We start from the raw sequence: 14,647 nt of genomic DNA, 5'->3' as shown, positions 1-14,647 counted from the left end.
TCTGTTGATATTCTTCAATTCATTTCATATAGCAGCTGAAAGTTGAGAGGAGTATTTGAAAGGTAAAGAGATGTGTGTGTATTTATAGTCCTTTAGTAATAGTTTTATATTGTTTAACATAAAATTAAATTTTTTTTTGTAGATTTATTACCCTACCCATGATAATCTTCAAGCTTTCATGTTCACTTGCATTTTTTATTGTTGAAACAAAATGAACTTTGAATAAACCATTAGGCTTTCAATATTTGTTATGGTGAGTTTGATTTTCTCTATATATATATATATATATATATATATATGAATGAGAACTATTTGACTGGTTGTCTGATTCATATAATCTTAATGTTAAGTATTTTACGATGGCTTAAGTAAGTGTGATGTCTATATATAAGAATCGATGAGTTTGATTTGTATTAAACTATTATCAGAGTACATTGAGTATGATAAAGGCGAATGTTGCATATTAAATACACAACCCGTCTATTTTTTTAGTTTATATATTTTAGAATGGGAAGTGTTATTGGTACTTCAAAAATTTTATTCTACACTCCTTACAAATGCATTTTTTTTTCCTAATATAAACAATTTAGAATATAGAATAAGATTTTTGAAGTGTTAATAACAATTGTTTTCGTTTGTGGTTTGAGAGTGAAACCGGACCGAATGCACCGTGCCCACCTTAAATCTCATCCCTTTTGACTGTTGGATGAGTAGGCAACGACCGGCTTTAAACCTCAATAAAACCCAAACTCTTGTCCCACTTCACAGTCCCCGCCGTCCTGCAACGTATAAAGCCTCAATTGTCCAGCGAATCCCACCCGCGCGATAGCTGAATTCTGCGAGTTGTTGGGTCTGCTGGGTTGCCATCTTCAGTCGGCCTCAGCCTCTCTTTTCTCTGCGCTCCGCCCCTCCAGATTCTTCATGTTGCATTTTCAGACTGTGCTTCCTAATCTCCACCGCCACCGCCGCCACGGTTTCATCTTCTCCGTCTTGCTCTAGGTATTGTTCGTTCCTATTGTATTGTATTTATGGTTTTCGTTAATATTTAACTGTTTTGTTTCCTGGAAAGAGAAAAAGAATAATTGAAAATACTTGGATTGTTAATTTTGGAAACTTGCAAATAAATTTTCGATTTTGTTGTGATTACTAGTATTAATTGAAATCAATATGCTTTTGTATGTGGTTTATTTGTTTAATTGTTTGTTTGATTTCTTACTTTGAATTTACGGATTTGTTTTTAAGGTGATTATTGTAGGATGCTGCTTGTTTTTGGGTTGGTAGCTGTCTAGCATCCTCATCTTTTGATACTTGAAAGTACAACAGTAGGAGGTTTGGATTGTTTCGTCGTCTCTTTCTCTTTCCCCTTTGGATTATAAAGAACAAAACAAAACCTACTTGATTTAAAATAACCAAACTTCAGCAGTGAGAAACAGATTTTATTTCTAAGTTCTCACGTTTTACGTGCAAATTAATGTCCCGTGGAAATGATTTATCAAATCTGCAACTCTGTAGCTGTGCCCTAATTGTGCATTTTATTAAATAGAAATCAACCTTCTTTCCACTTTGTGAACTGGCGAGATAATCCTTTCCAGCAGAGAATAACAGTTAAGTAGCACTTTGTAAAGAACGCTTAAAATAAAATTACAACAACAACAACAACAACAAAGCCTTTTCCCACTAAGTGGGGTCGGCTATATGAATCCTAGAACGCCATTGCGCTCGGTTTTGTGTCATGTCCTCCGTTAGATCCAAGTACTCTAAGTCTTTTCTTAGAGTCTCTTCCAAAGTTTTCCTAGGTCTTCCTCTACCCCTTCGGCCCTGAACCTCTGTCCCGTAGTCACATCTTCGAACCGGAGCGTCAGTCGGCCTTCTTTGCACATGTCCAAATCACCGGAGCCGATTTTCTCTCATCTTTCCTACAATTTCGGCTACTCCTACTTTACCTCGGATATCCTCATTCCCAATCTTATCCTTTCTCGTGTGCCCACACATCCCACGAAGCATCCTCATCTCCGCTACACCCATTTTGTGTACGTGTTGATGCTTCACCGCCCAACATTCTGTGCCATACAACATCGCTGGCCTTATTGCCGTCCTATAAAATTTTCCCTTGAGCTTCAGTGGCCTACGACGGTCACACAACACGCCGGATGCGCTCTTACACTTCATCCATCCAGCTCGTATTCTATGGTTGAGATCTCCATCTAATTCTCCGTTCTCTTGCAAGATAGATCCTAGGTAGCGAAAACGGTCGCTTTTTGTGATCTTCGCTAGATTGCTCCGGTCATTAGTGTGGATAAGTATATAAATGGATAGAGATAGGAAAGCAAACACAAGATGTACGTGGTTCACCCAGATTGGCTACGTCCACGGAATAGAAGAGTTCTCATTAATTGTGAAGGGTTTACACAAGTACATAGGTTCAAGCTCTCCTTTAGTGAGTACAAGTGAATGATTTAGTACAAATGACATTAGGAAATATTGTGGGAGAATGATCTCGTAATCACGAAACTTCTAAGTATCGGAGTGTGGTGTCGTCTTGACTTGCCTTAATAGTCTCATAGGTAGATGTGGCATCTTCTCTGGAAGTACTTTTCCTCCATCCAGGGGTGGTATCTTTAACTGGTGGAGATGCACAAGGTAATGTATCAATTTCACTTGAAGCTTACTTGTAGTTTCAGGCTTGGTCAAGCGCGATACAAACCATGTAGTAGGAGTCCCCCAAGTCGCCGAGCTAGGGGGTCTGCTGAAAGAGGTGACAGACAAGGTAAGCAATCAGAGCTCCGACTGATTGTTCACCTTCTCCCCATCTTGCAACAGCATGAAGGATAAAGAGAAGAAAAATGAGAAGAGATGATATGAGATACTTTTGCTTTTGAAGAAGTAACTTTCCACAGGCTTATTCTTGAACTGAGCTGGAGGGTTTTCTGGTTTCCTCCAGAGTATAAGGCCGACTGAAGAATTTGAGGGTCAAAACAAGTCCATCAAATCTAGAGTACGTTCCACCCTGCTGATATGGGATACTTTTGCTTTTGACAGAGTAATGGATGTATCGGCACGTGTGCTGTTACGCTTGTCTCCACATGCTTCCTTGTATCCTTCGCACTTGCCCTATCTGTTCCTCAAGCAGATGCGGAATCTTCCCTGGAAACATAAGATGTTGAAGATGAGTACTCGAGAGCAATGCCAGGTAAGTAATCAGGTAAGGGGTTCCAGGCAGTCAGTTCCTGGCTGGAAGCTTGATTCCAAGTGCTGACTGATTGCTCTCTTTCTCCTTGTCTTACAGGTAAAAACAAGGCCAAAGGAAAAGACAGGGAAAAAGCATGATATGGGATACTCTTGCTTTTAACCCTGATGATATGAGATATTCTTGCTCTAGTATAGCTTGTTTGCAGAGGTATTATCGGGGGGAAAGAAAGCTGAATATTTCGAAAGGCTTCGTTGGGAGTGCCCTCTCAGATATGATGAAGGGTTGAGCATTTTTGCAGGTCTGCCTGTCCGTTGGGGATGGAGGTCGACATATATAGGAGTCTCCCTAACAACAAGTAGTAATGCTATTCCTTTACCCTGCTTGGTCATAGCACGGTAGTGGGAGCTGTCAGTTTCACATGTTTTAACTCTGTCAGAGCACTTTGAAAAAGTGGTCTGTGGTATCTGGCTCTCGAGATTCGGAGAACGATGCCTCTTCGATTTTTGAGAAAGCAATCATGCTGGGGGTCTGGCTCTCGAGATTCGGAGAGCAGTGTCTCTTCGATTTTTGAGGAAGTAATCATGTTGGGAGTCTGGCTCTCGAGATTCAGAGGGCGGTGCCTCTTCGATTTTGGAGCAAGCAATCTTGTTGGGAGTGTTGTCTCGAATGTAAGTAAAGGTTGGGCATGTTTGCTAGTCTACCTTGCCACGAAGCACAAAGGTTGACACACAGGGACTTTCCAATTATCCAGCAATGGTACTGTTCCTTTACCCTCTCTTCGATTTTGAGAAAGTAGTCATGTTGGGAGTCTGGCTCTCGAGATTCGGAGGACGGTGCCTCTTCGATTTTGGAGCAAGCAATCTTGTTGGGAATGTTTTCTCGAATGTGAGTAAAGGTTGGGCATGTTTGCTAGTCTACCTTGCCACGAAGCAGAGAGGTTGACACACAGGGACTTTCCAATTATCCAGCAGTGGTACTGTTCCTTTACCCTTGTGGGTAATAATATGGTAGCTAGACCTTCAAAATTTATGTGTCTAAACTTTGTTAGTGCTGTTTCTTTGCTATTTTTTACCTTTCTTGGTCAGAGCGATTTAGTGGGAGCTGCAAGCTTCACGTGCTCAACTTTGGCAGAGAACTTTGGCAAAGTTATCTGTGGTACCCATGAGCTATTGTTGCGTGTGGGAAGTGGGTAATTGAACAGTAAGATTCATGTGCTTTCTACTTCACCAGAAATCTTCGACAGAATGCCCATAATTTCTGCAAAGCTGAGTGTGCGTGTGACAGGTGCTGACAAGGCTAGAAAAGTAGGTGCCTCTTCGATTTCTGAGATCGGCCCTCGTGGTCTCTGAGCAGCCCAGCTTTTGAGAAAGCGAGCGCCTCTTCGATTGATTCGGAGAACGATGCCTCATCGATTTTTGAGAAAGCAATCAGGCTGGGGGTCTGGCTCTCGAAGATTCGGGGAGCAGTGTCTCTTCGATTTTTGAGAAAGTAATCATGTTGGGAGTCTGGCTCTCGAGATTCGGAAGGCGGTGCCTCTTCGATTTTGGAGCAAGCAATCTTGTTGGGAGTGTTTTCTCGAATGTGAGTAAAGGTTGGGTATGTTTGCTAGTCTACCTTGCCACGAAGCACAGAGGTTGACACACAGGGACTTTCCAATTATCCAGCAATGGTACTGTTCCTTTACCCTCTCTTCGATTTTTAATAAAGTAGTCATGTTGGGAGTCTGGCTCTCGAGATTCGGAGGACGGTGCCTCTTCGATTTTGGAGCAAGCAATCTTATTGGGAGTGTTTTCTCGAATGTGGGTAAAGGTTGGGCATGTTTGCTAGTCTACCTTGCCACGAAGCACAGAGATTGACACACAGGGACTTTCCAATTATCCAGCAGTGATACTGTTCCTTTACCCTTGTGGGTAATAATATGGTAGCTAGACCTTCAAAATTTATGGGTCTAAACTTTGTTAGTGCTGTTTCTTTGCTATTCTTTTACCCTTCTTGGTCAGAGCGATGTAGTGGGAGCTGCAAGCTTCACGTGCTCAACCTTGGCAGAGAACTTTGGCAAAGTTATCTGTGGTACCCATGAACTATTGTTGCGTGTGGGAAGTGGGTGATTGAACAGTAAGATTCATGTGTTTTCTACTTCCCCAGAAGTCTTCGACAGAATGCCCATAATTTCCGCAAAGCTGAGTGTGCGTGTGACAGGTGCTGACAAGGCTGGAAAAGTAGGTGCCTCTTCGATTTTTGAGATCGGCCCTCGTGATCTCTGGGGAGCCCAGCTTTTGAGAAAGCGAGCGCCTCTTCGATTTCTGAGATCGGCCTTCGTGGTCTTTGAGCAACCCAACTTTTGAGAAAGCAAACGCCTCTTCGATTTCTGAGATCAACCCTCGTGATCTCTAAGCAGCTCAGCTTTTGAGAAAGCAAACGCCTCTTCGATTTCTGAGCAGGCGCCTCTTCGATTTCTGAAGCTCCGTCGAGTGCAGATTTTTATAGGGGCTGGCATTAAGTTCCAAAGCACACTTGAATCTCCACCAGTAGAAGCTTCATTCTTGCACTTCTAAGATCTTGATTTGTCCGACCTCTTCTCTCTTCAACACCTTTGAAAATGTCTGGCCCCTCCGACCGTCGTTTTGACTTGAACCTTGTTGAAGAGGCAGCCCCGCCTTCTCCAGACAACATATGGCGCCCATCCTTCGTCTCCCCTACTGGTCCTCTTACCGTTGGGGATTCCGTGATGAAGAATGATATGACCGCTGCGGTGGTGGCTAGGAACCTTCTCACTCCCAAAGATAACAGACTACTTTCCAAACGGTCTGATGAGTTAGCTGTTAAGGATTCGCTGGCTCTCAGTGTTCAGTGTGCAGGTTCTGTGTCTAATATGGCCCAACGCCTATTTGCTCGAACCCGCCAAGTTGAATCATTGGCGGCTGAAGTGATGAGTCTCAAACAGGAGATTAGAGGGCTCAAGCATGAGAATAAACAGTTGCACCGGCTCGCACATGACTATGCTACAAACATGAAGAGGAAGCTTGACCAGATGAAGGAAACTGATGGTCAGGTTTTACTTGATCATCAGAGATTTGTGGGTTTGTTCCAAAGGCATTTATTGCCTTCGTCTTCTGGGGCTGTACCGCGTAATGAAGCTCCAAATGATCAACCTCTGATGCCTCCTCCTTCTAGGGTTCTGTCCAGTACTGAGGCTCCAAATGATCCCCCTCCGGTGCCTTCTCTTTCTGGGGCTCTACCGACTGCTGAGACTTCTCCTAAGCAACCTTTGTGAAGGCTCCCTCTTGTGTGTTTATTTTGACTCATGTATATGTACATATTTGTAGCTTATCGGGGATATCAATAAATAAGCTTTCCTTCATTTCAACGTATTGTGTTAAATACACCAAAGCCTTCTTCGCTAAGTTCTTTGAATTTTCTTTTGTTGAAGCTTGTATGTTGAAGCTTTCTGAGTGGAGCATGTAGGTTGGGGTAGTGTTCCCTTAATTTCCCGAGTGAGGAAAACTTCTCAGTTGGAGACTTGGAAAATCCAAGTCACTGAGTGGGATCGGCTATATGAATCTTAGAACGCCATTGTGCTCGATCCTGTGTCATGTCCTTCGTTAGATCCAAGTACTCTAAGTCTTTTCTTAGAGTCTCTTCCAAAGTTTTCCTAGGTCTTCCTCTACCCCTTCGGCCCTGAACCTCTGTCCCATAGTCGCATCTTCTAATCGGAGCGTCAGTAGGCCTTCTTTGCACATGTCCAAACCACCGTAACCGATTTTCTCTCATCTTTCCTTCAATTTCGGCTACTCCTACTTTACCCCGGATATCCTCATTCCTAATCTTATCCTTTCTCGTGTGCCCACACATCCAACGAAGCATCCTCATCTCCGCTACACCCATTTTGTGTACGTGTTGATGTTTCACCGCCCAACATTCTGTGCCATACAGCATCGCCGGCCTTATTGCCGTCCTATAAAATTTTCCCTTGAGCTTCAGTGGCATACGGCGGTCACACAACACGCCGGATGCACTCTTCCACTTCATCCATCCAGCTTGTATTCTATGGTTGAGATCTCCATCTAATTCTCCGTTCTTTTGCAAGATAGATCCTAGGTAACGAAAACGGTCGCTCTTTGGTATTTCTTGATCTCCGATCCTCACCCCTAACTCGTTTTGGCCTCCATTTGCACTGAACTTGCACTCCATATATTCTGTCTTTGATCGGCTTAGGCGAAGACCTTTAGATTCCAACACTTCTCTCCAAAGGTTAAGCTTTGCATTTACCCATTCCTGAGTTTCATCTATCAACACTATATCGTCTGCGAAAAGCATACACCAAGGAATATCATCTTGAATATGTCCTGTTAACTCATCCATTACCAACGCAAAAAGGTAAGGACTTAAGGATGAGCCTTGATGTAATCCTACAGTTATGGGAAAGCTTTCGGTTTGTCCTTCATGAGTTCTTACGGCAGTCTTTGCTCCTTCATACATATCCTTTATAGCTTGGATATATGCTACTCGTACTCCTTTCTTCTCTAAAATCCTCCAAAGGATGTCTCTTGGGACCCTATCATACGCTTTTTCCAAATCTATAAAGACCATGTGTAAATCCTTTTTCCCATCTCTATATCTTTCCATCAATCTTCGTAAGAGATAGATTGCCTCCATGGTTGAGCGCCCTGGCATGAACCCGAATTGGTTGTCCGAAACCCGTGTCTCTTGCCTCAATCTATGCTCAATGACTCTCTCCCAGAGCTTCATTGTATGACTCATTAGCTTAATACCCCTATAGTTCATGCAATTTTGTACGTCGCCCTTATTCTTGTAGATAGGCACCAAAGTGCTCGTTCGCCACTCATTTGGCATCTTCTTCGTTTTCAAAATCCTATTGAAAAGGTCAGTGAGCCATGTTATACCTGTCTCTCCCAAAAGTTTCCACACTTCGATTGGTATATCGTCTGGGCCTATTGCTTTTTTATGCTTCATCTTCTTCAAAGCTACAACCACTTCTTCCTTCCTGATTCGACGATAAAAAGAGTAGTTTCTACACTCTTCTGAGTTACTCAACTCCCCTAAAGAAGCACTCATTTCATGTCCTTCATTGAAAAGATTATGAAAATAACCTCTCCATCTGTCTTTAACCGCGTTCTCTGTAGCAAGAACCTTTCCATCCTCATCCTTGATGCACCTCACTTGGTTTAGGTCCCTTGTCTTCTTTTCCCTTGCTCTAGATAGTTTATAGATATCCAACTCTCCTTCTTTGGTATCTAGTCGTTTATACATATCGTCGTAAGCCGCTAACTTAGCTTCTCTGACAGCTTTCTTCGCCTCTTGCTTCGCTTTTCTATACCTTTCACCATTTTCATCGGTCCTCTCCTTGTATAAGGCTTTACAACATTCCTTCTTAGCCTTCACCTTCGTTTGTACCTCCTCATTCCACCACCAAGATTCCTTTTGGTGTGGGGCAAAGCCCTTGGACTCTCCTAATACCTCTTTTGCTACTTTTCGGATACAACTAGCCATGGAATCCCACATTTGGCTAGCTTCCCCCTCTCTATCCCACACACATTGGGTGATTACCTTCTCTTTGAAAATGGCTTGTTTTTCTTCTTTTAGATTCCACCATCTAGTCTTTGGGCACTTCCAAGTCTTGTTCTTTTGTCTTACTCTTTTGATATGTACATCCATCACCAACAAGCGATGTTGATTAGCCACGCTCTCTCCTGGTATAACTTTGCAATCCTTACAAGTTATACGATCCCCTTTCCTCATTAGAAGAAAATCTATTTGTGTTTTTGACGACCCACTCTTGTAGGTGATCACATGTTCTTCTCTCTTCTTAAAGAAGGTGTTGGCTAAGAAGAGATCATATGCCATTGCAAAATCCAAGATAGCTTCCCCATCCTCGTTTCTCTCCCCAAAACCATGGCCACCATGAAAACCTCCATAGTTGCCTGTCTCCCTGCCCACGTGTCCATTTAAATCTCCTCCTATAAATAACTTCTCCGTCTGAGCAATTCCTTGCACCAAGTCTCCAAGATCTTCCCAAAATTTCTCCTTCGAACTCGTATCCAACCCTACTTGAGGTGCGTACGCACTAATCACATTGATAAGTTCTTGTCCTATTACAATCTTGATTGCCATGATTCTATCTCCTACCCTCTTGACATCTACAACATCTTGTACCAAGGTCTTGTCCACGATGGTGCCAACACCGTTTCTCGTTCTATTTGTGCCCGAATACCAAAGTTTAAACCCTGAGTTTTCTAGATCCTTTGCCTTACTACCAACCCACTTAGTTTCTTGTAGGCACATAATATTTATCCTTCTCCTCACCATAACTTCCACTACTTCCATAGATTTTCCCGTTAAGGTTCCTATATTCCACGTTCCTAAACGCATTTTGCTCTCTTGAACTCTACCCTTCTGTCCTAGCTTCTTCACCCTCCCCCGTCTAATAGGATCAAAGTACTTCTTTTGTGTGTCCCGGGTAAAGTTGATAGGAGCATATGCTCCCAAACAACTTTGAGTGGAGTCGTTCGAAAAGAAGTTTCTATGGCCCCCTTGCTCATTTAACACTGCATCCGGGTGCCGATGGAGATACAGCGACCCTTGCTCACTTATCACTGTGCTCGGGCCACACAGCGCGCCACTTACGGGTGACGCCCTAGCTTTAGCGCGATTTTGTTCTGGATTCATTTTCATAAGGATTCGACGTGATCATGGAGTGCCGGCTGTCGACTACCTGACGCCCTCCCCCTCCTCCTTTATCCGGGCTTGGGACCGGCCATGTAAGACATAGGCGGAGTTGCTTAAAATAAAATTACAAAAAAAAAAAAAAAAAATGCTTGAAATAATTAAGTTATAATGCTAGATAATAAATGTACTCATAGTAGATTCTCTTTTTAGAAGGACTGAAACTTTTATAGGATTTAATGGGTAGTCTTAGTTTCTGGTTCCTTACAGGAATACGTGATGCAGGATAATAGGAATAAATACGAACGGGGTAGATATCCGGACTCAGCCCGGCCTTTGGTATCACACCAAAAGGGTATTGGAATCACTGCAATAGAGTATTTTGATAAATTCCAGCATCACACCGACCTTCGGCATCACACTGATTTTAAATACAGATTGAAGGGAAACAATGCAAATTTTCCTTCTTGAAAAGAAGGAAAACTTAAATAGGACCACAATTGCCAAATTTGTTGGTTCAATTCAATGAATTACTTTCTCTTTCAGAGACCTTTTTTTTGTTACAAGAGATTAGTACAGATTCTAGATTCCTAGTTAAGAGCTAAGCCCTATACCCTAAGCTTTTAAACGGTGATTACATCCTAAAGTAATCAACCATAAATTCTACTCCCTAAGCCTATAAAAGATTAAAGAAAATGGTTGTTGTGCCAATGGGTGTGGAAAAGTGGAAAAGTAGAAAAGCAGCTGGGCGCTGTGAAGGAATAGGACTCTACTTGTGCGTTCCTAAAAATTCAGAATATGTTACTGTGCCAGTGGCCACATCAGAACTGTGTAACTTGCCATGGTACTTTTTGTTTTGCAAAGTATTTAACCAAAACCTGTTATGTGTTGTCTTGTCATTTACTTTTACTGATCAATTTGGTCGTAGTTTGAGGCACTCCCTCATGCACACACACAAGCACACGCATAAATTTAAACACACCCTACTTTCAAGTTATTGTATACGAACCATTTAAGATGTATACATATGGTGACCGGTCTCACATTTCATGATTGTATAAAGGCCTTTTAGCCAAAATGGTTTCTGAGATTGGCACAACTCCTCACTTTCATCCCTGAGATTTACAATTGACTGAAGTGGTCCCTGAGATTGTCCGCTGTCAATCATTTTGGTCCTTCCGTGAAAATCTCCGTTAAATTGAGGGTATTTTTATCATATCAACCCCTCCACTTGAACTGGTGATTTCTTAAATTTAATGAAGATTTTTCACAGAATGACCAAAATGATTGATGGTGGACAATCTCATGGAGCACTTCAATTGATTTTAAATCTGAGGGACTAAAATGAGTAGTTATGACAATCTCAGGGACCATTTTGGCTAAAAAGCCTCGTATAAAATATGCCCTTTCTAACACTTTCTCTAATTATTTTTCAGGAGAGATATGGTTTTCTTTTTAATCTGATTAGTTGTCCCTGATCTTAATAATCAAAAGTGGATCTCCTATTAGCCAGTTTTCTTGAGACACCTGCTGCAAATTCGGGCAAAGTCATGCGATCAGTTCTTGCTTACCATGTTATTATGTGCAGAAGATACCTTATAGTGTATGCCACCATCTTATTCTCGTTTCATCCCAAGAGGCCTTTCTATATCTCAAATCCAAAAATTCATACCTAAAAGCTGGAAGGAAGGAACGAAACAATTTGGGAACTCATCTGCTTTATGTATTTCGGAAACAGGTTCAGCTGTTGATGATTCTATGATAGATTCTCTTCTTACATCCATCAAGAATTATGCAAGCCAAGGAAATTTATCAAAAGCATTCAAAACTGTCTCTCTTGTCCAGCTCTACACCTCTTCTCCTACTTGTGACCTTATCTTACATTCCATCTCTTCTGTTATCTTATCTTGCGCCAACCATAAAACATTACCGCAGGGTGAACAGCTTCATGCACATATTGTCAGATTGGGGTCTGAACGACACCCCATTTTGGTTCCCAAGCTGGTTACATTTTACTCAAGCTTTAATCTCCATGCTGAGGCTCGTATCATTATTGAGAATTCAAATATATTGCATCCTCTACCTTGGAATGTGCTCATCTCTTCATATGTTAAAAATGAACTTGTGGATGAGGCTCTCTCTACATATAAACAAATGGTCAACAAGGGGATTAGGCCAGATTGTTTCACTTACCCATCTGTTCTCAAGGCTTGTGGTGAAAAATTGGATATAAGTTTTGGCAGGGAGGTACATAAGTCCATTGATGCTCATTGTCAAGAGTGGAATTTATTTGTGCATAATTCATTGGTCTCCATGTATGGGAAATTTGGGCTTCTCAACATTGCTCGTCACTTATTCGACAAAATGCCCACAAGGGATGCAATTTCTTGGAATGCAATGATCTCTGGTTATGCCTCCAAGGGCATGTGGACGGATGCATTCGAGTTGTTTGGAAACATGCAGATGGAGGGTATTGGAGTTAATATCTTACTTTGGAATACAATTGCTGGTGGGTGCTTGAGGACAGGTAATTTCAGGGGCGCTCTTGAGTTGCTTTCTCAAATGATAAGTTGTGGTATTTTATTGGACTCAGTAGCATTGACGATTGGTTTGAGTGCTTGTTCCCACAATGGAGCCATTAAATTAGGGAAGGAAATTCATGGTTTTGCGATTCGTAGTGGTTGTGATGGGTATGATAATGTTAATAATGCATTGATTACATTGTATTCTAGGTGCAAAGACCTTAGGAAAGCCTATACTTTGTTTGAATTGATAGAAGATAGGAGTATAATTACTTGGAACTCCATGCTTTCTGGTTATTCTCACATGGATCGAGCTGAGGAAGCTTCATTCTTATTTAGGGAGATGTTGTGTTCAGGAATTGAACCTAACTATGTTACTATTGCCAGCATCCTTCCTCTCTGTGCTCGGGTAGCAAACCTTCAACATGGGAAGGAGTTCCACTGCTACATTACAAAACGTGTAGTGTTTGATGATTGTTTATTGCTACGGAATGCCCTTGTGGACATGTATGCCAGATCGGGCAAGGTTTTACAGGCGAAAAGAGTATTTGATTCAATGTCGAAGAGGGATGAAGTAACTTATACTTCCATGATTGCAGGATATGGAGTCCAGGGTGAAGGAAAAGCTGCACTGAAGTTATTCGAAGAGATGAACTTGTTACACATAAAACCAGATCATGTAACTATGGTTTCAATTTTATCAGCTTGTAGCCATTCCGGTCTAGTAATCCAAGGCCAAATGCTATTTGAAAAGATGCTGAGTGTATACGGTATAACTCCCAATTTGGAGCACTATGCCTGCATGGTTGATCTCTTTGGGAGGGCCGGTCTACTAAACAAAGCAAAGGAGATTATCACAAGGATGCCTTACAAGCCAACTTCTGCTATGTGGGCTACACTTATTGGAGCATGTCGGATCCATGGAAATATGGAGATAGGGGAATGGGCAGCCGGGAAGCTGTTAGAAATGAGACCGGAAAATTCTGGTTACTATGTGTTAATTGCTAACATGTATGCTGCTGCTGGTTGTTGGAACAACCTAGCGAGAGTGAGGACTTTCATGAGGGACTTGGGTGTGAGGAAGGATCCTGGCTGTGCTTGGGTTGATGTGGGCGATGGATTTTCACCCTTTTTGGTGGGGGACACAAATCGGCTGAGAGATGAAATTTACCTTTTGTTGGATGGCTTAACAGAGTTAATGAAAGATACTGATTCTGTTGTCAATGGGGATATAAGTTCAGGTTATGATGTTTTTGAGGATTAGAATAGAAGGAAGCTGATTATATGAAAGGGATTGCTAACACAATGTCATGTGAATTGATTTCAATTCTGTAATCTTGAGAGACACTTGCAGATCCAGGGGTTTTTACCAATTTTGAAGTGAAAATATTCTGCTAATATGGTGCAGGATAGAGTCTCATGAAGAATGCTTGAGTTGTCCCACTTGAACTCATCACATGATTCACATCTAAAGGTTGATGCCGGGCGGAATTGTTTTCAGATTTTATCTTCTTTCTGTGCTTTGACATTTCAGTTTTGTAGTGTGCATATGACTGATTTGACATAATTTTGCTAATTCCAGTCCTGCTAGTGGCTATTTGCCGAAACTTCTTTATAGAGAAGTTGCACCTTTGTGAACTGACAACATTATTTCTTTTCTGAGTACAGAGACAGCAATAGTAATTTTCCTAGAATATGGTTTTTACTTATTTTAGTAGAGTTTTTCTAATGCAAACTACGATATCATGTTTTTCGGTTTTCTAATGGCATCTATTGACTTCTCAAAACTCAGTATTAGCGGCATTCAACACTTCTGTTTATTTATAGGGATCGGTTACTTTTGTGTCAAAGGGAAACTGCTGGCGTTATTTTCCTGTTACATGCACCTGGTGGTGAGAGCAACTTCACAGGTATGTTCCCTTACTCCAAGTCCCAGTCTCCCGCTGGGTTTGGGTTTAATTTCATAGAGGTGTTTTCCATTCTTCTTCTAGTCTTTTCTCCTGTGAAAGTAATTATATTTTGCGTGAATATTGCCAGAGCTGGTTTCTAGGGCATTGTCTCGATCCTCGACTCTCCCCAGTCCCAGTCTCCGCTGGATTTTTGTGCCTTGTACGTTTACTTGCGAATGTTGTGGATCTCTAGTGGTTGATTCGGAGGATGGGATTAACTGTTCTTGTTTGTGTATGAGAATTGTTTTGAATTTAGCTATGTTAAGGTTTCTTTGGATGAGATTGATGTCTAGCTTTAGTAA

General features: G+C 41.8%; 1 protein-coding gene across 2 annotated transcripts; it reads left to right on the top strand.

Moving 5' to 3' along the window:
• Positions 1-708: 708 nt before the first annotated feature.
• On the top strand, positions 709-14,625 carry LOC103416308 (pentatricopeptide repeat-containing protein At1g71490-like). Of its 2 annotated transcripts, XM_070814779.1 has the most exons (4): positions 713-999; positions 11,311-13,870; positions 14,224-14,306; positions 14,434-14,625. In XM_070814779.1, the coding sequence occupies exon 2, from the start codon at positions 11,480-11,482 to the stop codon at positions 13,658-13,660; it is 2,181 nt and encodes a 726-aa protein (XP_070670880.1). In that variant the 5' UTR covers positions 713-999; positions 11,311-11,479; the 3' UTR covers positions 13,661-13,870; positions 14,224-14,306; positions 14,434-14,625. The 2 variants fall into 2 exon arrangements, with proteins under 2 accessions (XP_028950351.2, XP_070670880.1); XM_029094518.2 differs by having other exon boundaries at positions 709-999; positions 11,311-14,306.
• The last annotated feature ends 22 nt before the right edge of the window (positions 14,626-14,647 follow it).

Source organism: Malus domestica, chromosome 15 (assembly GCF_042453785.1).
Source record: "Malus domestica chromosome 15, GDT2T_hap1".
Classification (NCBI taxonomy): Eukaryota; Viridiplantae; Streptophyta; class Magnoliopsida; order Rosales; family Rosaceae; genus Malus; species Malus domestica.
This window is presented reverse-complemented; position numbering and strand designations above follow the sequence as displayed.